This window comes from Chaetodon trifascialis, chromosome 2, assembly GCF_039877785.1.
Source record: "Chaetodon trifascialis isolate fChaTrf1 chromosome 2, fChaTrf1.hap1, whole genome shotgun sequence".
Lineage (NCBI taxonomy): Eukaryota > Metazoa > Chordata > Actinopteri > Chaetodontiformes > Chaetodontidae > Chaetodon > Chaetodon trifascialis.
The window spans coordinates 29,444,821-29,470,553 of record NC_092057.1 but is presented as its reverse complement, the minus strand read 5'-3'; the positions used below and the strand labels follow the sequence as shown (position 1 = coordinate 29,470,553).

Genomic DNA, 25,733 nt, shown 5'->3' with positions numbered 1-25,733 from the left:
CTTCAACCTATTAAAAGGTCATAGATTCACATCAAGTGGTTGATTTTCCAACTTTGACTTTCTTTTGGCTTTTGAAAGTGCAGTAATGATGGACCGGCGAGGAGTTAAGAGATTTAGGGCTGTTTTTGAGGTTTCATTGGATTTTAATAATTTCAAACTGGCTTTCAGTTGTACCAAGAATATCCATTCATTACTGATGAGCTTGTCCTTTTCACGGTTGTTAGGGAATGTAATATTGCAAAAAGAAAATAATTCCACTTCAACACAGACAGAAACAGATTCTTCACTTGTAGCTCATGTTCATATCCAAACCCACCTCTCACACTGGCAGTTTAGCAGTTTAAAAAAAGAAGCATTTGTGAGGTAGGTTTGTTTTCTTGGAGTTTCTTTGTTGAGCTCTTCTGGGTAACTGAGCTGTTTCAGAGTTTGTTTCAGCTGACAGGAGAGGGTGCGTTTTGTCCATTTGGGAACACTTATCTCTCTCATTTTTGATTAGACATCTGCATAGTAAACTCTCAGGTCACATCCAATCATTCAGTGACACAGATAGGGTCTCATCTGTAGGAAATCAGAATTGTCAGCATCTCAAGTGTGGAGAGAGAAACAGCTGGACTCTGACAGACCTTTGCAGTTCATGAGAGTAAACATGAATTTCTGTGATGCAATAATTGGCAGAAGTCTAACTATGGTGCCTGTAGCAGTTCAACCTGTTGACGATACAGTCAGACAGACTGTCTGAATATATCAGCCCTGAGGCTATGGACAGATTGAAGATGCTGAAGAAGATCAGCAGTTTTTGATCTTTCATAAAGATCAAAAACTTTACTCTTTACCAAAGTAGTGGCCATGAAATTCAATGCATAGTTAAAAAAATGTATGTGTGTGAATGCTGTGACATTCATTGGTGAAATGAATTAAATGAAGATCATGTGATTTCTCGATCTGCTACAAACACTTCTTGAATCTTGATGTCATTGTATCTGAATCAGGTCTGCTTGTAGCTGTCAAATTCAGCAGTCACTGACTGTAGGCTTTGATGTTAACCACTATGTAAATTTCACTGCAGTGTATGGGCCGGTCAAGGCTGGTGAGAAGTGAAACCCTATGTTGTGCTCAGCTCAGCCAGGCTGAATACTGATCAGTGATTGGCCTTCAAAAGCTCAGCTGCATTTTTGTAAAAATATTTGCTCAAACTTGACCTGGCTTCAACTTTTCCCTGCTGTTTTCCCCCAGTGCTTTTTGGCTCCTTTTCTGTCTTCAGGGTGCTCTGAAGGAAATGAATGGCAATGCTGGTATTTGATTTGCATAAAGAGCATCAAGTCTCCATTTCCCAGCCCTGCTGTTATTCATTCTCCACTGTCCTCACTGGAGAAAATAGAAAGTAAAGAGAGAAAAGAAGGGATATGTGCAGGAGCAGTGGGGTGGGCGAGGGAGGGCCTCTTGGTTGTGGAGGAAGTGCTTGCTTTCCCTCTCTCCCCCTCGCGCTTTCTTTCCATATGCTGTTTTGCCAGCTTAGTAATTGCTCCGCTTATGCAAACCTTCAAGGCTAAATGCCGAGTGCCATACACACACACACACACACACACACACACACACACACACACACACACACACACACACACACACACACACGCACACACACACACACACACAGTGTCTGTGCTTATATTCTTGTGAGGACACTCATTGACATAATGCATTCCAGAGCCCCTTATCCTAATCTGAGCCAGTTTTCAGTTGTGTGTATCAGGCTCAACGTCCCATTGGACCTTCCCAACATATCTCCACTGTGTGTATTCCATCCATCCATCCATCCATCCATCCATCCATCCATCCATCCATCCATCCATCCATCCATCCATCCATCCATTTTCTATGCCGCTTATCCCTTTCGGGGTCGAAGGGGGCCGGAGCCTATCTCGGCTGTCAATGGGTGGGAGGCGGGGTACACCCTGGACCGGTCGCCAGCCGATCGCAGGGCACCGTATTCCATACCATAAAGCCTAATGTCTGAAACTTTTGTACAGCTTGTGTGTTTGTCTCCAACAATGACATTCATGTGTGCATGACTCCAAAATGTATAATTGACATTGAGGCTAAAGGGACAGCATGCAGTGGCCCACTCATGTAATGAGCATCCTCAAAAAGTAAAAAGTAAAGTAAAATCCCAGTTACAACTGTTTGATTTTTGTTCAATTATTTTCATACTCAGATAACAGATAGTGTAATAGAGAGATGAAATCATGCACAAATATTTCTAACAGAATGACCAGCAATATTTAAGTATTTAATCTAAGATCTTCATCACTAGGACTCTTCGCAAAGCTGCTGAGAGGAACTTTTACTAAGAAATACCAACCATATTACTGAGAATGATATTGTTTCACTGGGTCCGCAATGATTGGTTGGTTGGGAACCAGTATGTGAGAGTGTCTCCGAGTGGTATTCATGTATGGGAAGAAACCCTAATTAGAGGCAATGAAAAGGCCAACACACTGTGTAGACACATGTTGTAATGTAACAGAGGTCCTGGTTGTGTGTGGATGTCAAAACAGCTACTGTGTCCCACCAAGTGACATCCAACTGGGTCTTAATGCCTTTCAAGCAGCAGCCTCGGAAGCCTCGGCAGATTTTCAGAAAAACGCAGGAATCATCAGTTCAGCCTGGACACTGGCAGGGACAAATACTGTGTGTTGATGCCAAGACTCTTTGTGTGGTTGGTAAACATGTCTTCGTCTTGGACATGTGGAACAGCATCTATACCACAAAGTCTAGTGATGGCCATTAAGGCAAATTTTTCTTTGTGATGTGAGAGCACACACTATGTGTGTGTTTCTTCAGCTGACATAAATGTTCTGCTTCATCAATTACTCAAACTTCAAAAACCAAAAGAAATGTTAAAAATGAAGCTGATACAAATGCTATTTTTAGGATTTCCTCTAAACCACCCAGTAAAGACTCTAACACTTGTAACTTTTAGATGTTTAGTGAAAATGGCCCCTGAAGTGTTACATAAATCATTCATCGTTATTTGCCAAAGAATTGGCAGGCCTCTAAATGGTCTTTGGTTTGATTTGTATCCAAGATCTTCTTCTAGTGCCAAGGCAGCCATTGATCATGGTTTCCACCATTACTCATTATTCACGCAATTTCTAACATGGCTGCCAATTTAGTCATTGATAACATGCACAAACACAGTAATTACTACAGCTAGAATAAATTATCTGCCCGGTATGTGGAGGAGAAATTGATCTGCAGTATTGAGCAATTCAAATGCAGCATCATGAATGTCATGGTCACAGGTTCATCATCACCAGACAGTCCAGACCTTAGGTGATTTGCACTCAAGCAACCTGCAACTGTTCAACCCACTGCACCTGAACCTGCCAACACAGACATTAACATAGTTTCTTCCTCCCATGCAGCTCTCCCACAGAAGAAGATTTGGAAAACTATAACTACACGTAGTTCTATGATTTTTGTTACTTTAACAGTATTATTTCCAAATTCTCAACACTGTCTACACTGTCTTACTGTATAAGGTGTGTACAGTGTGTTACTGCAGATGTTCAATAAATTATGGGAAAATATTATTCTAAACCTTAATACAGAAAAACTAACTAACCGCAAAGAACGATCTCAAACTTCCATCTTTGATTTGAGTACAATATTTAGTTTGTAAGTTTTCAAACCTCGATTTTATAAAAGTTAAATAAAATAAATAAGAACAGAATGTCATCAAATTCAGAAAAAAGTAGATATTTACAAAAATTAATGACGTTAATGAGGTCAAACATTAAATATATTGTTTTTGTACTGTTTCCAATTGGTAAATGAACACATTTTGTTTTATTTATAGTTAACACAGTGTCCCAAAGGTTTGGAATGGCTTTCAGTATGGCCCGCTAAAATAAAATAAAAAAGGTTTTATTTATATTTAGTTCATGATTTATTGTTTTTCAGATACTTTTCATAAGATCCCCTAAAACTGGAGAGGAAAAGTCACTAAAATTGGACCCAACTATACTCTCACTTATAAATGATGATGTATATTTTCTTGAGCAACACAGGGACGAACTGGACAACATCACAGTCAGAGGTCAACATAAGCATGTCCCATAATGTCTACCTAAAGCCCCTCTGAAATGTACTGCGAATCACTGAAAAACTAATTTCATTATGACTTTACAATTTGAAATCAAATATTAAATACAATGACATCATTTAATTTTATGTTAATTTGAACAATTACTTTTGGTCCCTTAAAATGTCTACAATTCCTACAAAGTTAACCTAATATGGACGTAAACATCCTGAACTTTAACTTGAAAGTCTGCAGTTGTCATCATGCCTTTTAAAATCCAGTGTTTTGGAGTCAAAACAGCAACGATATATGTTTCACTGACTGGACTCAGACTTATGGACTGCACTGTATGTGTATGGTCATTATGAATCCCTTACAGCAGCAGCAGTTGTCTTTTGTTCTGCTTGGTTGTGATGTGATAAGTTCATCCGCTCATTTAAAAATGAGGGTTAGGGTTAGAGCACTGCACCGTCATAGATTCACGCAGAGGTATTTTCATACTATCAGTTAAGCATTTTACATGAACGTTTGCATCAGTGATTGATTCTGGACTACCACGTTTTTGCAGGACAACCACAAGTGCTGTTACACTTGTTTTTGCAGTTATCCTTTAACCTGTTTGTGTCTTTGAATTTTAGAAATATTAACTAATTATCTTTTAGTGTGGAGAGAATTTAAACGAAGTCAGCTGAAATGAGGCCATGCTAAAGCTCCTGTTTGGAGCTAGAAGTAGAGATGGGAATTGATAAGAATTTAACGATTCCGATTCTCTTATCGATTCTCATTTGGTGAGGAAATAAAAGAGTACAAATGGATTTGTTTGCGTTAACTGTCTTTTATATTTTCATCTCTGCACAGAAAATAGAACATATACAGTCTGCACAAATGATGTGTGACGTAACCTCAGAACAAACCTAAAAAGTAGGTGAGCTACTTCTCAGAGTAGGAATGAATGAAGCAGAACTACACTGGTTAAAATAACAACATGCAACTCTGACAGAACTCAGATCTCTGATTTCCATTGAACAGATGTGCCAGATAAAATGCAACAAATTAACCTACTGAAATTCAGAGGCATCTACAGTGTCAACAAGGTGCAAACCTTTCACCACAAATCTAGTGACCTCTCTGTGACATTCCTTTATCCTCGTCTCGGTCATTTGACTCTTCCCTGCCTCAGTGAAAGGAGTGGATAGAGGTGTGTGAGACCTGCCGGTGCCCGCTGCAGCCTCTGAGCCAGCCTGACTCTGGCAGTCATCGTCATCTAAATTTGATGGAAGGACATGGACATGATTCATATGGCGAAAGCTGACAGAGTGAAATGGCACTAACCTTAACACAACAGACACGGCTTGTAAGAGTTCAACATTACCTTCGGCACTAATAACAGATGACGCCCTGGTGTTTGCTCTGCCGCTAGATTCACAAGCGTCACTAAGTAGTGTATCAAACACGTGACATTCCTGCAAATGAACTGCATGCTGTGTGGACAAATGTCTTAGCATGTTGGAGGTATTTCCCCCCTTTGAAGAAATGGAAACTTTGCACGTGTTGCAAGTGGCCCTGGTGTCATCTTTTCATGTGAAATATAGCCATACATTGGAGCGTTTCTGTCTCGACGCCATATTGCTATGTTCTAAACCACAACAACGTTATCGCGCATGTGCAAGACAGGCGGAATCGATAAGCAGAATCATTAACCAGGCAGGCAAACGATTCCAAGGAATTGAGCTACTGGGAGGCGGTTTTCAAAAAGAACCGGTTCTCAATTCCCATCCCTAGCTAGAAGGCTTATTTCCTGCTTTATTTTTAATGACAGAAAAGATGTTTTGCCCTTTTGCTCCTTCTCATTCAGCTTCATAACAATATCTAACTGGCTACATTAGTTTGATAAAGCTACCAGCCATTTTTTTTATATATATAACTTCTCTTATTAACTTATTTAATGAAATTAATAGCACAGCAGACTAGCAAAACAAACAAATGTTTTGGGGATTTTCAGTCTATTTACAGGAAAATGCCACACTAAGATATCAGTAAATTACTGACAATAAACATTTTACAGTGTCCTACATTTGATTTGCAATAGAAACTCAAATATTAGTTCCATATATTGGCAAATTAATATGAGATAAGACAAATTAAGTTAGCGGAGTTCAAATCAATTTCCCCATGTTCTAAAATAAACAACAGGGAGGAAACAGCCTAATGCTAAATCCTGCTCCAGCTGTAAATCATTATTTATTTCACCCAAGTCCAAATTCCTGCAGGACAATAAACAACCACACACGCGCACACACACACACACACACACACACACACACACACACACACACACACACACACACACACACACACACACACACACACACACACACACACACACACACACACACACGTGTTTTTATCACTTGTGGGGACATTACATAGACTTAGATTTGTTTCCTGGAGCCTTACCCTAACCATAACCATAACCGCTATTTGCCTATTCCTAACCTTACCTGACCCGTAACCCTATCCTCAGTCTTCACCCTAAAATCATCACAACATGATAAATGCCAGGTCTCACACACACGCACACACACACACTTACAATTACACACATGTGCACATACACAAATCTCCACTTTACTTCAATGCACATGGAATTTTCAGTTGCTCTGGAGCGTGTGTCAGCAGACAGAAAAAGAGAGCGAGACAGATCAGCAGTGAGGAAGAGAGGGCAACAGACCCTGAGAGGGACAGATAAAGGTATGCAAATCAAAGAAGATACCGAAGAGGTTGCTCAGGTGAAAAGAGATGAAATCATTGGTAGGAGCTTTCATTTTCTTCACTCATTGTACTGTCTATCTACGACTTGCACAGGGAATCAGCATTTACCATAGAACTCACCACATTCACTTCACAGGTGGAAAGCAACATTCACTCTGCAGTTCATGCCAAATGAGTAAATGATCTGATAGTAAGAATGCAAGCTTAATTAATCAATAAAGTTCCAGGTCTGAAAAATAGAGGAGCCATCAGGAGCCATTGAAATGGTTCATATCATTAGTCCATGCTAGCGTCTTTGGTCAAATGAGCTTTTCAAATTAATTCTAACTCCCCCAGCTAAAATAAAAACTCAGTGCTGTGGAGAGGCTGCAGCCTTCTGCGTCAGCTGCCAAAACAAATCGCAGTGTGGGGAAAATAATGGACCCAACTACTTTACTGCTCCAATTTCCTGATTATAAAACACAAGTATCTGTCAGGCATCTCATTTATTAAACATGAGCTTTAAATGGCATTTAGGCTTTGAAAACCATTACTGTGATGCTTTTTTTTTTTTGACTGAAGCTGCTGATAGTCAAGTGTTCATTGTTTCACCCTGTTTTTTTGTTATCTCACTCACAAATGTTAAACAACCAAACCCTGGTGATAAAAATAATAAAACAGTGGGATGAAATTAAAGTGTCTCCTTTGCTCAAGTAAATGACTTGCACAACAATTCCTGTTTCATATTGACCCCTTCTGGGAAACACTGACTTACTCACTTAGATCTATGTGCTAATATGTCTAGATGTTGCATGCTTATTTCATCTTTGTAAGAATGCCTCTACTGTATTTCATTTATAAATGTATAAATTGTCGTCTTCATGAAAATAAATGATTAATGTCAGATCTGCTGGCAATGAATATCTGAACTGTCTCAATCAGTGTAGGCAGTATTTACTCAAAGCAATGCCTCGATGCAAAGCCTGAGTCCAGCTGTAAGACTTGTTCTGACTGCACTGTTATTCACATCCTTTACCATGCTGCTGGAGATTGTGACTGGTCAATGGACACTGATTAGAAACATTCCTCATAAAAGTTTGATGGATTTATTTATGTTTTGGAAGCGTTTTTCATCTTGGGATCTAAAGGAACTTCATTTTCTGAGGCAGTATTCCTCCTAAAAGTGTATGGGAAATAAATGATTAACTGTACCCCTTTCTGTGTCAGTCATACAATATTATGTGCCACTGCGATAAACATTATCTATGTAAAAATGACATGATTATCTAACTGTAGTGTCCCATGGCTACTCTGCAGGCACTCTGGCTTTGGTCATAGACTTACCACAGCGCACCAGTGCCAAATTCAGATGGTCTAGCATTCTCATCTGACTCTGAATCACCTCCCAGAGGAACTTTGGTGGATGCTTCAATTGTCAAGTGGAGAAACATACTATAAGATGACAAAAAATTTGAGAAAGAAAGGGGGAAAAAAGCCTGTCATGGTAAGAAAGAAAGAAAGAAAGAAAGAAAGAAAGAAAGAAAGAAAGAAAGAAAGAAAGAAAGAAAGACACTATGCTATATGAACTTGACTGAATTGCTGTGTGTGTGTGTGTGTGTGCGCGCGCACATTTGTGTGTGTACAATCACCTTACTGTAGTTACAGCACAGCAGAACAAATGTTTTGTAGCAGTGTGTGAGCCCTCAGGCATGTGAGTGTGTGACTGTGCAGTTCACACACTCACATGCAGACTTCTCCATCAGCGTGATGGACTGATGTGTGCACAGTAAATTGGCATCTCAGTGGAGCAGTGAGGTGAGGTGTTGTTGAGGGAAGAGGTTATTTGTCAAAGGCAGAGCGATTACAAGTTTCACTATGACTTTCTGTCTCCATCTATGTATGTCTATGTCGATCACTGTTTGTGCTCTGCACAGCACTTATTCTCTCTCTGCATCACTGCCTTCCCTCTGTCTCTTTCACTCTCTCATAAACCATGTCAAAAGTTATACATTTCCATTGTCAGTGTTTCCAGTGTTTCGTTCTTTTTGTCTCAACTGATTTCACTGTACGCTCTGAAAAAGCGGCTCTATTCAAGGGTTCTCTGGCTGGTTTTGAAAAAAACCCAACAATAATACATTTTGTTATGGGAGCATTTTCTAAAAACATCACTTACAGCGTGTGATGTGCAGGCTTTGTAGTATAGAGCCATGGAGGACGACTAAAGAAACAGAAAAGAATTGCCATGATGTTTTTAAGAAAGCATTTTTCAGGGGGGTTTTTTTGTGTGTGTGTTGGAACAGATCATGAATAACTCTTCTTTGTGGGTGCACACGAGAAAAATTATGACAAGCAGCAACAAAGATTCAAATGTGAAGTGGCAATAAATAAGTAAAATATATTTCTATAATTACAATACAGAAAAAGAAACTGACAAGTATGAAAACACAAATAAATGTACATTTACAAAGGGCGTGACAAAGCACAAAAAAATAACAAATAAAAACAAATAAGTAGAACAAGACAAGAAAGGCCCGTTGAAGTCGGCTTCAACTGGCCTCTCTTATCATGTTCAGGGTCTGAACCCCATAAATGGTGATAGAAAATTGAACAAGGAGAGAAGAAAATAGGGTACAGGAAAAAAAAAAGCGACTCCGGAAGTCAATTAAGAGTTTCAGATGTAACAACAATGGTCAACAAAAGGAGTTTAGACAAGGTGAACAGAGAAGAGAGGCAAAGCAAAAGGCAAAAGAAAGACAAAGGGAAAGACAGAGAAAGGTCAGGAGTGAGCGATTTCAAGGGAAAAAAAAAGAGAAAAGATCCTGGAAAAAGTAAAAGACTCATCAACATCAAGAAAGAGGTCAGTGGAAGAGTTAAGACGCATGCTTCTTGAAGCATGAAAACTCATTCCACCTCTGGACTCCCAGCAAAGAGAGGGGAGTGAGGTAGGCCTCTATCCCATCCCAGGGCTGCCTTTGTGGGGCATGTAGGTGGAGAGTGCCCCTCTCTGCTCAATGACCCACACGGGGAAATGAATGGAAAAACACAGGAAAAGAGACACAGGAGGATGCAGAGATGTTTTGAAGGTGGGATAGCTCCATCGAGACGGGCTTAGTATTACAGGGCAACAAAGATCATGAACACTAACCATGCTCTACTATTTCACTCCACATTTTTCCTCAGACTCCACATGGAGTAGGCTGTGTGCTTGCTGTTTAGGAGGTAAATCATCTGCTAAAAGTACAGACACTGCAGATCAATTCTGTTGAAAACTCTTTATACTTAATTCTAGACTTTTAAAAGAGGATGTCCATTCAGTCAAAATGAGCTGCCAAGGATTTTGGCTGACCGACTTTGTGAGAAGAAACACAGCTCAGACTCCTCTTCATGAGGTCTAATGCACTAGATTGGCAAACCAATATGAAGCTGCTTTTACAACTGCTGGTGGGCTGTAACATTTGCCTTTTGCCTCTTCTAAATTCAGCCAACTATAGCTGTTGACAAGGCTTTAAAGGTGACTATGGCAACCTTGCCTCCTGAAAACACACTGCACTAGAAAACAGAATGCTGCCTAGATTATGCTTTTCAACAACATAATCATGAAACATTCATATTTAACATGGGAAAAGCAACATTCTTTTCCCAAATCTGGCACTGTGAGTGCCCATCATGACACTCTGCACCATCTCGACAATAATATGATTTCCTGAGGAAGCAGCTTTCTACTTGTTCAGCTATTGCTCTACTGCTGTCACGTGTTTAACGGTGAAACACTGTTAAAGCACTATAAGACAAATAATGTGACTAGCTGCTAGTGTATTTATTAATCACACACCATCTGATCTATATTACACTGCCTGCTGCTGCACATACATGAACCAAAATAGCAGGTGTGCTTGGTATCTTCGCAGCATTAACCCATGCAAACCCAGCCTCTGGTGCTTGGTATGCTCAATCATCGTTCCAAACACCCCCCTTTGAGTTCTGTGCACTAAAAGAATGGCACTCTTTGTTTGTGAATTGGGGGGTTGGGGGGGAGTCACAAGTGAACGTTAGTAGATGATAGAAAACTTCATGATTTCTTCATTGGAAATATTTAACGCTAATCCTGTATTGAATTGTTGCTTCTTCAAGCTGACCGAACTTTTGGAAGTCTGTGACGTTGTTCCTCATCCTATTCACTGCATGTTGTTGTCTCTGTGTTGCATTAATAAAGTTGAATCTAATCTAATCTAATCAATTCAGAATTTTGCAGCCAGACTTGTAATGAAAAATAGGTGCTCTGTGTCACTTCTACAATATTTTTGAGCTCTTAATGGATTAAGACTGGCCTTCATAGCTGATTCTCTGGCAGCTTGCAGACCTTCACATGCCTTCAGGGCCTCTGTTGGTGCTGACCTTCTGGTCAGTCACAGCCACAGGAACAAAGTGTGATGCAGCATTCATTTACCATGCTTCAAAAGTCTGCAACGCTCTCTGAGAAGAAAGTAGCGACTGTGGATACTTTATATGACTGCTTAAAACAACCATTATTCCACCTGTGGTTTCTTAGCTCTATATTTTATTGCACTATATTTTATTCTTTCTCATGTTTTTATTTTGATTGTATTTTTGTATTGTTTGTCTCATTGATCTGTCCTTTTAACTCAGTGCACTGTAACCAACGAGAGCTACATTTTCATTACAACTATTCCATATTATTATTAATACAAACAGCATATGAGAAGCGCAACGTGGCTTTGAAAAGGGATGAGAAAGCCAGAGATCAAACTAGTGAGGAAACCCCTGCACGCTTAGAGAGCCCTCAATACCTTCACTGTAAACTGGATGACCCGCAAAACTTGAATTGATTAAGTGAAGATATCATGTGTGTGTGATCCTCAGCTGCAGATGAGCTAAAACACAGATGTGTCTTTCTAGACCAGACTAGAAATACTAAACTGTGTGTAGAAGTCGTAATGGAACCAAATTGATTGCTGAGGACGAGTGTAAATGTTGCTGATGTTGGTTGGTCCAGAGTGGTTTAAAATGTCCAATTTGTCCATTTCAGCAGAAGAATTCCATCCATCCATTTTCTATACCGCCTATCCCTTTCAGGGTTGCGGGGGGGCTGGAGCCTATCCCAGCTGTCAACGGGCGAGAGGCGGGGTACACCCTGGACTGCTCGCCAGTCGATCGCAGGGCAGTAGAAGAATTGAGGGATGATATTTTTGGATTTTCGTTCTTTCAGTTAAAGTTAGAATTAGAATGAGTGAATATTAGTGGTTCTCAATAGGTGAACCAGATACCGTCCTATCAAAACATATAACTGTAGAATTATCAGAAATTATTCAGTTTTGATGGATCATTTCTATTTTAACCGGCAGAGCTTTTCTAGTCTTTACGGCACCAGATTAGCAGACCAGGAAACTCAAAGACCAATTGCATGCATTTGAAATCTCATGTGATGCTACTCAGCCAATCTGTATATTCTGATAAGCACTGCAGACTGGATCAATGAGTGAGATACACACACACACACACACACACACACACACACACACACGGGAGAGAAATAAGTGAATCAGAGAGAAGTAATTAAAACATGGTGTGGTCAAAAAAGAGAAAAGTAGACAGCAACAGCACAGCTCTTAATCAAGTGGACAGACTCTTGAATGTTTATTCTTGTCACAGGCAGTTCAAAACCAGACTGTGGCGATTAAAAGCGCCAAGGTGAAGCGCCACGGCGAGACAAAGCACAGAACACATTTTGAGCAAACACTCAAATCCAAACTGAGAGCACAGAAAGTAAACAATCAAAGAGCCCAATACCATCGATCCACTGCAGCATTCACTCACTGCCATCAACGGCTTATGAGTTTTCCCTGAAAGCTGCTTGGACTTTGAGTCAATGTAGACAACCATTTACTGATGAAGGGCTTGTCGAGAGTACATGAGTGTGGTAGCGGAAACGTCACTTGAGGGAAAACAAAAAGTAAATTGTGAAAAAATCAAGCACATATCCTTTGATACATACTTAAGGTTAACACACTCCTTATTTTGCTTGAGAATGAGAAAAGAACTTTTAATTAGAACTTTTATTTATTTGAATTATTTTCAGAGTACTTATTATGTCTAATCCCTCCAGTTCAATGTGAAAACTGACAATAAATCTTGGCAGGACTGCTGGAGCTCACTTCTCTCATTTTAAATGCAGACTTTTTTTTTTACTTTGGAAATAAAAAAAAAACAAAAAAAACCATTGGTTTATTATTGGAGTACTTTTTTTTATTATTCCTCCTGCATGTTCAAAGTGAAAACTGAGTCAGTACTGTTGAAATAATATTGAATTGTTTTTGCTGACATACAACTTACACACATACAGGCATTGATACAACTGCTAGGTTATTTTCTACATATGGCACTGAATCATAACCATAATCATGTAAATGTTCTCCAACTGTACCTTTCTGAATTTGAATTGAATACCCTGACAGTAACCTTTATGTTAGGAATGAAAAGCTGACAGTGACGGTCGGTGGCTGAAGAAACAATGCAGTAACTGACGGTAAAAGGTATAGTAAAACAAATGTGTGTGTGTGTGTGTGTGTGTGTGTGTGTGTGTGTGTGTGTGTGTGTGTGTGTGTGTGTGTGTGCGTGAGAGAGAGAGAGAGAGAGAGAGAGAGAGAGAGAGAGAGAGAGAGAGAGAGTCTGTTAACAGTTCTCTTTCTAGCTGCTGTTTCTGAACTCTTGTGCTGTAAAATTGGTGTTTTCATGGCTGCTGCTTCTCACAATACACATCACCTTTTACAGAGAAAGAAACGGGGGAAAGAGGGAGGGGAAGGACGACCGAAGATCAGGAGAAAGAACCAAAAAGTGACGCATGTGAAGGCATTACAGCAAAGTGAAATGAGAGAGGAAGAGAAAGCATGAAATGAAAACATAATGGAATGCAGCAAAGGAGGCTCAGCAAAGAGTGGGAAATGGTAGCAAGTCACAGTGTTTCTACAACAGCAGGTCAGCCAAAACTGACAGGACTATGAGACCATTTTAGCGTAAGCATCACAGTAATCCTCTTAAACACATGCAGCCCTGGGAGAGGATTTCACATGTAATTAAAGGAGTCATTTAAGCTACACGAGTCAACATTTTATTAAAAAAGGTGGTGCACATTGTTTATTTAAAATGTTTACCTTAACAAATTCCTGGTGCTGTTATAGACAGTGACTCAGAACTGTAGTTCAATGGGAGTGAATTTGTGAATGTGATCTCATCTTGCAAATCCTCAAAATAAGGAGTGGAGGCAAGGAAGGATAGTAAGATCACATGGACAATAAAAGACATCACTGTGCTTTCCATCCAGGAAACATAGTTCTGGAAGCGGGATGTTGATGTTACAATATTTAGAGAATTCTTGATATTCAGCAGATCATTTCAACTGGGTTAGGCCCCAAAAACATGGTGTGCAAGCTCAGCTGAAGCAGAGTCAAATTTCTATTCTGTTTGTAGCCTATAATAACTTATCACAGGCACACAAAAATAGTAGAGGTCAGCATTTGAAGACAATTTGTCCTTTGTCCTGAATGAAACTCAATAGCACCTCGTCTTATAGCAATGTGTGAGGGAATCCCTCCAAAGACAGCTGGAACAATAACAGCTGAACCTGTCTACTATGTCTTCCTCACACACCAAGAAGCAGACCTTCACTTCATTCACACCAGTGCAGCGAATTTAAGCGCAGCATGTCTGTTTCTTGCCTCTATTAGTGATTAATTGAGTGTCTGATAAAAGTGTTGCCTTGAATATTGTTTCTTTTTTGTCTTTCAGCAGAACAATACCCACGTCTAATGAACCATGAGGTCCACATACAAAAAAGCAGAAAATCAGGATTATCTCTTTGTCTGCCAACCACTTTTGTCTGTATGTCTGTCTGTCATTTCCCATTCTCACCACATAGAGGTGATGGGCTAAAGAGGTGAATGAATGAGAGCAGCTAAGCTTACATGCGTAGCATATCCAGCTCAGACTCTTCAGATAGAGACAGGTTGAAATGCAATTTGTCAGTTTCATTCCAATGCATTTTCTTTGGGAACTAGAATTTACAGACACTGATGCCAAATGACAAAACACAGCCTGTGTGTACCTGTGTGTCTGTGTGTGTGTACAACATTTACTTGTATGTATTTATATACATACACATTTTTCAAATAGCTTAAATAATGTGAAAAGACACAGTTTGCCTTTATTTAATATCATGAATGACGAAGATAAGAACGTGTTCCCCTGTGAAGTGAATATTAAGGTAATTCCACTCTTTTCACACCAGCAACTTTGAACTCAACAATTTATAAGATTTGATGAGCTAATTATATTTTTTTTTAACATGTAAGTAATATGGGCTGCACGGTGGCGCAGCAGGTAGTGCGCGTGCCTCACAGCAAGAAGGTTGCCGGTTCGATCCCCGGGTCAGGTGGGGCCTTTCTGTGTGAAGTTTGCATGTTCTTCCCGTGCATGCGTGGGTTCTCTCCGGGTACTCCGGCTTCCTCCCACAGACCAAAAACATGCTCATTAGGTTAATTGATGACTCTAAATTGTCCGTAGGTGTGAGTGTGAGTGTGAATGCTTGTTTGTCCTTGCATGTGGCCCTGCAATCGGCTGGCGACCGGTTCAGGGTGTACCCCGCCTCTCGCCCATTGTAGCTGGGATAGGCTCCAGCCCCCCGCAACCCCGAAAGGGATAGGCGGTATAGATAATGGATGGATGGATGTAAGTAATATAAATAACTAACAGTAACATTCATTAATTTGCAGGTCAATAGGTGTTTGACAGTGAAGGAAAATTACTCTTTCCCTATGTAGATGAGGATCATTAAAAAGCTCCTGAAATGAAATAATGAGGTAAAATAAATGTGTATCTTTAGTGTTATACCAGAATCCTGTTTAAATGTGAACTGTTGGGTTTCAGGTCTGTTTTCAGTTATGTCATTTGGAAATGATGTTTGTTTTCAACTGCACAAATACTAAAGTAATACATAAATAAATAAATCTGACATCTGGGAGTCTTTGAAAGCACTGAAGTTTTCCAAATGGTCCTCTTAGCTTATCAGGTGCTGGATTGCTGTGTTAATGTGGCTAACTAAGACATATTTTGAGCCAACAAAGCTTATTTGAGAATGAAGAAGCAAAGGGAGGGAACGATCTTACTGCTGATTGAGAAAGGGATAGTGATGGTAACAAAGAGATGAAGCACATGGGAGAGAAAAAGGTAAATATCTCTTCTCTTTCTCTCCATTAATTGATTTAGACAAAATCCTGAAGAAACTTCAACTGCTCATCTTCCCTTCATCTTTAGCATCTACATATTTTCTTTTCTCTCCATGTATCTATTTTTCCCATCACCTCCCTCCCGCTTCTGTCATCCTCTTCACCTGACCTCCTCTCTTTCTTTCCCCTCCTCTCCTCTACTCAGTTATTTAGTATAGGCAGCTGCAGCCTTTTCAGAGCCTCTCATCAGTCCTTCACATTTCTCTCTCCTTATTGTAACACCAGTGCACTGACCCCTCATCCACCCTCTCTTTCCTCTGTCTGTCTCTCTCGCCCTCATTCTCTCATTCATTTTCTCCTGCCAAGTCAGCTCTCTGTGTACTCTCTCTCTCTCTCTCTCTCTCTCTCTCTCTCTCCTTCTATCCATTCTTTAACTCTCTCACTCTGGCCAAGTCATTAATATGGAAAACTGTGTTCCACTAAGTCACTGGGTTTCCTTTGCTCCTTTGCTTTTTCTGTTTTACTTTCATCTTTTTCTGTTGTTTTTGTCCTCTCAGCCACCAGGATTTTTTTTTTTTTTTGTCGCATGTTCTTCTCTTTGTTTTCAGATTTCCATCACCTTACCTTTTTTGCTTTCCCAACATTTTCTCTAAATCAAATTAGCTTTATTGGATTGAGTATCAGATGAAACATATTGCCAGGGTATTGAAATACATCTCAATCTCAATAATAACCACATTAAAAGTGCCAAGCCCTTTGAGGCTACAAGGTTCACTATCTGAAAGTTGCTGCTTGGAGCACACAAGCCCAATCTCTTTCCCAGAGCATCAAATACAGACACTTTGTCAAGCCTGCCAGTGTCTCATACAGACGCTCACCAGGCTTTCAAGAAACTCCACTGTACTCAGTAAGATGCTCAGAGAAAGGTGACGTAGTAGAAAGAGCAAGAAAGTCTGCAAATGGAGGAAGATGGGATGGGTGGATGGGTCAAACAAACACACAACTTTTACCCAGGAGACTGTGGTTTGCGTCCCAACAGAAAACAAAGGTAAATTGAAGGTGAGCGATCTTTTCCTAAATCTAAGTAAGTAGTTTTAGTAACAAGTTAGATTCAGTTGTCTGAACCAAACCATAAACACAGAGGTGGATGATCAGGAACGCTCTTTAGAAACTCTTTATTTTTGTAAGGTTCCTAAATTGGAGGGCAGTAAAGAATGTTGTCATTTAGGTTGGAGGATTTTTTGGCAAATCACCAAAAAAAAAAGAAAACTGCACTTAAACCATCACATTTGATTTGTGCCAAATAACATGACCTGTGAGTCATTATTAAGCCCTACAAATCTCTGGAAGCACTCTGTAGCACAGAGGACGAGGACAAGTCAACAACAAAATGAAGAACTTTAACTTGTGCATAAAATATTAGATGGGTTAATTGTAGTCTATCATTTCAAAATATCCCTCCATCTTTGTCTCATTTCATGGTCAGGACAGTGTATGTCACACACACACACACACACACACACACACACACACACACACACACACACACACACACACACACACACACGCACGCACACACACACACACACGCCTGTCCACCCTCTATATTCTAACTCCCTTCCAGTCTCTTTGTCTGCGTCTCTCTCCATCTCTCTGTCTCTTTGGATGGAGCCTGCTACAACATTTTGATTTACTTAAGTGACTCCATTCTGCAATCAGCCCCAGACATGAGCTGTGTGTTTGTGGCCTTTTTCCACATGTGTGTGTGTTTGAGGCTTAAATCCCTGCCACCAGCCACTAGCCTGAGGTTCATTAGCCTGATCAATGACTGACTCTCTTCTTCTCCTCTCCTCTCTCTTGCAGTTTGACCCCACTCCCTCCCTATATCCTTCTCTCTCTAAATCTCATAGATTCATTCTCATGTCAAGAATTTCTTTCTTTCTTTCTTTCTTTCTTTCTTTCTTTCTTTCTTTCTTTCTTTCTTTCTTTCTTCATTAATTTCTCCCATCGCCATCATTGATTAGGTCTGGTGTTGAGAAAAATATGTTTGTTTTCCGCTCTCTCTTTCTCTACCTCCTCTCTTTCATTCAATGGCCCATTGATTAGTTCTGGTGTTGAGGAGAACAACCTACTTGGTTCCAAAGTAAAAAGCACTAAGTGTTATTCGTGTTTCTCTCTCCGCCTTGGTTTGACCTCCCTTTTGCTTTCAGTATAGACATTGTCAATAAGCCTTGGCGTCATCCATCCGTTTGCAAAGAAAGCTATCTTTTTTTCTGTTGCTTCTTCCGCACTGATTGCCTTGGCGTCTCTGAGGCATCTACAGGATGGACAGTGGAGGGTTTTTGGCGTCTTTTCAGTCTCTGGTTGAAAGAGACAAACTGTTTGTATTGAGGTGTCAGGATTTTTTACACCATCTTTATTCACCTGTCTAAAAACAAATACCACTTCTGCGTTGAAACAACTTAACAAGCTGTTTTTCTGCTTGCTGCTGCAGTTGCTTATGCCTATAGCTGCTTGTTATTGGAGTTGCAGTTGCTGCTGGACAGTGGATATTTATTGATTTAAGTATTGTTGATTGTTGATCAGTGCTGCTAAATTGATATAATCTCTGCTGTCCTTATAAGGAGCAGTTTTCTGTGATTATTTGTGCATTTGTACACTGTTCACCTTACTAATGTACAATAATGCTCAAATATTGACATTTTAAGTGAATGCCCCTTGAGACTGCATCCACAGTTTGGTAATTAATCCCTGATCCTAGGATTGTGCCCCGTAATTATTCATTCCTATTAATACTTTCATTGGAAAAAAGAAAAAGAAAAAAAAACAATTACTGTCTTCAAAAATAAAGTGACATTAAACAATTGACTAACATGTTCTTCCCAGTTGTTCCTGTACACAATACACACATAGTGGTTGATACCATGCCTGCCTATCATGGCACAAAATGTAAGAGAATGCGGCGTGTGGTGCTTTCCAAGAAAAATTGACAAACGTTAACTTGGCAAGCCAATGTGCCTGTGGAGACTCACTCACAGTCATGGAAAACGTCAGTCTCAAAAGGCATTGCATCTTTGATGTATACTAAACTGGATGAGCTGTACGGACAAATGCACTTGTATAAAGCTCTTTCATGGATTTTGGCTGCCCAAGAAGCAGCTTTCACAATACAGTGACAATGTTAGGCAGGCTAGTTTTGTGCTGAGGGAGCTAATAGCTAGGAAGCTGAAACCTTATTCAGAAGGAGAATTTGTAAAGGACTGCCTTGTTGCTGCAGTGGAGCTGCTAGCACCAGACAAAGAAAAACTCTTTAAGAGTCTCTCTTTTCCAGAATGATTCATAGAGATGAAGGGAAAACCTGACATAGAAACTCAGTGATAGCAAGTGTCTGTGTGATTTGATCTTCACAGTAGACATTACCAAGTACCTCTCTGAGCTGAGCCCCCAGCCAGCTTCTCAGCTCTCTTTCCAATGCTAAGCAATTTAGAGCTCAATTAAAGCTGTAGCAAGTGCAACTGAAAAAAGGTAGCACTGCATTTTTCTACCCTGCATGAACTAAAGCTATGACATTGAATATGCAGGTAAGTGTGCAAAATTCATTCAGGCATTTGCTGAGAGGTTTCAGGACATGAAAAGTAAAAAGATGGATCTGAACATATTTGCTGCACCATTTAATCTGGAACGAGCTGATGTGTCTGACAACCAACAACATGAAATCATTGAGCAGCAACAACTTTCTATTGTGAGCAGCTCTTTTCAAAACTTCTTGCTAAGACTCACTTTCACTTAAGACTGACTGGCCCAAATGTGGAAAACCAACTGTGAGTATTATCATTGTCATCATCATCACTACCATCTGACATCAGACAGCTCACCAAAGAGAAGCCGTTCCAGTCATTGCAGAGGTTAGTGCGATACCCCTATGTGAAAAATGTCTGGGCCCTCAAAGGATGTTCTAAAAATTTAAATGGCCATTGATAGGAAAAAGGTTCCTTACACCTGACATAAAGTAACCTCAATCTGAACCTCATGTATCAAGTATTGATTGCAGTTATGAGTTATCAAGATTATGAATTATTTAAGTCTGTTCAGTCATTTAAAAAAGGCAAAAATGAATTTAAACATCAACATAATTGTTGATAGTTAATAGATATACTATATCTCTCGTGATTTAAAATATACCTAAAATAATATAAAAAAATAAAAATAAAAAATATACCTCAGCCAAACATCCACTGTCCCTGAGTCAAGAAGTGTGGACAGAGAACTGTAGAAGACATTCTTATCCTTGATCCTTCATAGAGCTATGTGAGCTACTTTATCTTTTTTTTTTTTTTTTCTTGGGCAGATTTGATGCTTTAGACTGCTTCCTCACTCCTACAAACACCACTACTCCACTTGGTTTATGTCATTTTTAGGCACTAATGCCTCACATGGTTGTGGCTTCCACCAATTGCCACTGGCAACTTGTGCAGGCAGGCAACACAAGTAAATCCAAGTCATTCTTGACATCTAAATTACACTGTTTCCTCTCACAGACAGTGCAGCCAGGTTCACAGAAACCTCACTAAGACACCAAACAGGACCCAGACAAGGCACAGCACTATGACCTGATGCAAAATTGCCAAGTGACAAGATATACAGTGCTGTCCTGAAAAACTGGGTTCACAGGGTCAATCAAACTGTTTTCTTGAAACAAGATGTTCAGGCCCAATTTAGGTTGGTAGAATGTGGCCTCTGTCAGCTACTAATGTTGCCTGTACATCACTGTCACAATAGTATGTCTGAATGGGCCTGGTGTGGAATATCTCTCTGGCTTTCATGTGCTGTAGTTTCTATCCTGAAACAAATTTTTCCCATTCCGTTTGATGCTTCATACAGTATTTGGTCGTCCCAGTAAACAGCCAATAAAAATATGTGTTCTGAGGGAGGAAGGCAAAGGAAAAGCCTGGCTTCCCCCCCCGTTCTCACATTCTCTGTTTTTCCCCCTTCTCAGCTTCTTCCTCCTATAAACAAGGAGTTTAAAAGAAGATTGGTTTCTGCATTTGTATGTGTGTTTATGTGTAAGACAATGTAAGCTAAAGGCCTCTCGTTTACTTTGCTCCAGTGCTTGACTTCCCTCAAAATCACTGGTGCACGGAAAAATAGAGGAAAGGATACAGAGCAATATGAGCAAATAAAAAGAGCATGTCTGAAAAGTGCAGGAAGCGGTGAGAGTGACATTTTATATTTTTGGCTGAACACTGGTGGGTTAGGTCAGGCTGGGACTACTTTGGGGAAAAAAGACCACACACATATACACAAACACACACAAGCACACGCACAACCTTTTAGACATTTTTAAGACCCTGTTCCAAAGCTGTTTCTGATTATGTTTCGATGGCAATGTATACATGAGGAGACGTCTGTCTGTCTGTCTCCCTGTTTCCATCACTCCATGCAGCTGTATTTCTTTTTCTCACTCTCCTTTCATGCCCCCTCTCCTGATGTAGTCTGACTCTAATTGTGGTTGTCTTTCTTCAAACCATCAAAGTCTGTTTCCTATCACATTCCTAACTATAAGAAGACTGATCCAGGGTCATTGGCATGCCCACATGACTTAGCATCTGGCGCTTGACAATCTCCACAGGCAAACAGGTCTCAGATCAGCACTCTGATGTGAACCAAACTCAGCCCCCGTGGCCCCAGTGGTTCAAACACCCAGACTAGGGTTTCATCCTCAACTTGCAGGCTAATATTTGCCATGTGGAGAGCCACCAGGAGCAGGCCTGATGGCGACCAGAGCAGATGCTGAATATGCCCAATTCTAGTGAAAATTTTAGCTCTTGGACTGTTGGACTGTGATCAAAAATCAAAACGGCAAACTGACCTTGGTGTGTCCCCTGTTGAAATGAAAATGAGTAATATTGTATGAACATTGCACTAGTTTATAGTTCGCTGACTAGAAAAGGTGTCACGGATGAATGAAAATCCATATATTGATGGATTTGCCTTTAAATCAATTTTTATGTCAGGGGTTCCTGACAAAAACAAAGTAGCTTGATTTCCATCCATCCATCTGTCCATTTTCTATACTGCGTATCCCTTTCGGGGTTGCGGGGGGGCTGGAGCCTATCCCAGCCGTCAATGGGCAAGAGGCGGGGTACACCCTGGACCGGTCGCCAGTCGATCGCAGGGCAACACATAAGACAAACAACCATTCACACACACACACACACACTCACACTTAGGGGCAATTTTAGAGTCACCAATTAATCTAATGAGCATGTTTTTGGTCTGTGGGAGGAAGCCGGAGAGAACCCATGCATGCACGGGAAGAACATGCAAACTTCACACAGAAAAGCCCGACCCGGGAATCGAACCGGCAACCTCGTTGCTGTGAGGCACACTACCTGCTGCAGCCAAGTAGCTTGATTTTTCATATGTAATTGACTGGAATTCTATGTTTTAATTAAACTCCACTATCACGCCAAAATACTGTTTGAGCCCAAGGTTCAATAGGGTCATGATGTGAGACTTTCAGTAGGATTTAGTCTTTCAAAAATGTCCTTACAGCAGTCCTTACTTCCAGTGTTGTTTCCCCATAATGTTTCAATGTGACCCACTTAACATCAACCAAATACTGGCAAATCAAAACTTTTGTCTATCCAAACCAGCTAAGTTGTACAGCCACTAAGATGGCACACAAATACATTCAAAACAGTGCTTTTATCATATGAATCATATGCAAACATCTCCTGCAGCAGCTGAATGTTCATTGTGTTTAAATCTGGCAATAGATAAATCAGCTGGGTTCTTTCATTTTCTTTTACATTATTAGTTTTGAAGGTCCTTGCAGCAAAGGGCCACAGACTGGAATTGAACCTGGGCACAGGACAGGACAGGACACAGCCTCGGTATGTGGACTACACACTCTACCAAGTGAGCAACTTGGGCTCCTCCACCGAGTAGATTTTTAATTAGATAGCAATATCAACCCCATAAAACTGTCAAATTTCAGTTCAGTTACAAAAAGAAATGAAATAGCTCCTGAAAAGGCTGCTAATGAAGCAAAGTAAAGTCATTTTACCATGTGTTACAGGTAAGTACAATCGGGCTGCATACTCCTCTTCCTCTTTTGCCTCCTCCTCCTCCTCTTCCTCTGAGTCTGGCTCAGCCACGTTGCCTAACAACGGGTTGTCATGTGGATTGGCTGATTGTGGATGTGATTGGTCAATGACAGATGATGGACAGGAGGGGGAGGGCATTGGAGAACCTATGAAAGAACACAACCAAAAAGAAAAAAAAAGGGAATGATGAATTTGAAGAATGGATTAAAGTCGCAGCAACAACAACCACAACAACAACAACCAAAATCTTAAAAAAAAATGACTGATTAATGAAGTATGGTGATGGTGTTACTGAAAATTGTGGCATGAGACTGATGAAGTTACAGCAAATGAAGGACAGTTCCTGGGTTGGCATTGCCAAATAGAGTCACAATAGAGACACTGAGCTGCTGCCATAAACCTGCACAAACACTACTCATTCAGACTCTGCTGTGACCTTCTTCGGCTTTCTGGCTGCTGTGCCTGGGGAAGTCCTACAATCCTTCACATATTCATCCTTCCTGTCCCAAATCTTACAGTTGTGAAGGACAGAGTTTGATTAAATTCCACATCGTACCTTCAGTTCCACTGATTTGTGACTGAAAGAGAACTCGGTCCAAGCTGTTGAGCTGTGTGAGGTGTCAGTCTGTGAATCAGACAGATTTGGCTATACGTTGTGCCTGTGTGAGACCAGACTCACAAGCAGAGTGTGCAAAATCAATTGTGAATCGATGTGGTAACCTTGGCATTTAGTGACTTCTGAATGCTAAATGGCTCCCATCTCTGTTTGTACATGTGTGTATTTGTGCTTGGAGGTCTTTGTGTGTGTATTTTGCCCACACAGATAACTCTGCTCAATCTTGCCTTCCATACAAATGTCCTGGCACAAAAGAATGAAATCAGTTGTAAAAGCAAAGAAATGAAAACAGGAAAAACAACAAAAAAACCCTAAACCCTTCATTAACAGCACTTGCCATGCTGGCTGGCTTTACAAATAAAAATGTGCTATGTCTCTTCCTAAATACCTTGATCTTTCACTTTTTGAGCTAAGAGAGACATTGAAATACAAAATCAATGTTAGGTCATTTGCAGGAAAAAACTGCAGTCTTGTTTGACAAAGAATTTATACAGAAGCTGATGCTGAGAATGCAGCACACCTCTCTGAGGCTCTATTCCTGTCTCTCGACAACACACAAATCTATTCTGTTGTTCTTAAAGGAATAACAAAAGAGTTTTCACCACAGTCAATAGATCAAAGACCTCACACATTATGCATATATTGCTTTCACAGACATGAGCACAGAAATTCATTTGAGATTTTGCAATTGCAGGCTGAAACTACAGTACAGCAGTTCAATGCAAACACATCCAAAATAACACCATATGAGACTCTGTTTAATTATTTACTAGAATGCCTTTTGGCTTGTTTCTTTCACTGAGATAGAAATTCACACGGTTGTGGCATTTTCTATTTAATACCCAACCCCTACTATCCCCCCTAGAGTGATGTTGTGGATGGAAAAAACCCAGTGGCTTTTGCTAGGGAAACAGGAAAAACATAGGATTAGTGCTACATGTGGGCAATACTAAACACCAGATATAGTCCACTGGTTTGACGTGATAATTTGTGCAGAATTGATCCGCACTGCATTAATTTCTATGGGAAGCCCTTCATCTTCATCCTTCTGAGACATTCTGATCAGTTTCCAAAAAGGATCCCTGAAAAGGTTATGTTGTCATCAACATGATCAACATGCTTGATTTCTTTCCTTGGGCAGTTTTAATGAGTATTTCACTCATGTCTGTTGAATATTAAGAATCAGCTTCTAAACATCAGCATGGCAATCCAAGAAACTACTATATGTAAAAACTGTATCATTTTTAAATTCTCATAATTGTCCTTCTTCAACAAAAACTTAACAGCCCTAACTATACTCGTTCCAACTGAAGATCCATCCATCCATTATCTATACCGCCTATCCCTTTCAGGGTTGCGGGGGGCTGGAGCCTATCCCAGCTACAATGGGCGAGAGGCGGGGTACACCCTGAACCGGTCGCCAGCCGATTGCAGGGCCTCCAACTAAAGATGAAATTCATAAATATGTCGCTCATTTAAAAAAAGAAAAAGAAAAAAAAAACTTCCACAAAGCAACAAGGCACTGTAAGTTGATGGACGAAATAGTGCATTTGTTGGGGACTATTTGTGGCAGCAAGACAGCGAATGTGGGACTGAGCCAAAATAAACTACAATGTGTGTGTTCATGGTAATGAAGGAACATGTCACACAGTGTAACAGTGTGGCTCACTGATGTGGTTTTTCTGGTTTTTGGACAACAATGGCACAGAGAAAGATGATATATCAGGCTTTGGTTACACACATTGTCAGTTAGTAGGATCAATGCATTAATGGTGTTGGCCTTTCCCTCACTGGGATTTGTTGCCAATAAGAAAAAATATCGATATCCACAGTTCAGAGAGATTCATGCAAGGTCGTAGTACACACACACCCCAAAACTCACATGCAAACACGAACTATTAAACACACACACACACACACACACACACACACAC

General features: G+C 40.3%; 1 protein-coding gene across 2 annotated transcripts in view; it reads right to left on the bottom strand.

Moving 5' to 3' along the window:
* The window catches only part of tenm3 (teneurin transmembrane protein 3), a 327,457-nt gene that overhangs the window by 199,195 nt on the left and 102,529 nt on the right, over positions 1-25,733 (bottom strand). For both annotated transcript variants that reach the window (XM_070970867.1, XM_070970875.1), the window contains exon 6: positions 23,144-23,329. In XM_070970867.1, coding sequence (XP_070826968.1) covers positions 23,144-23,329 — 186 coding nt within the window. The remainder of the gene's footprint in view (positions 1-23,143; positions 23,330-25,733) is intronic.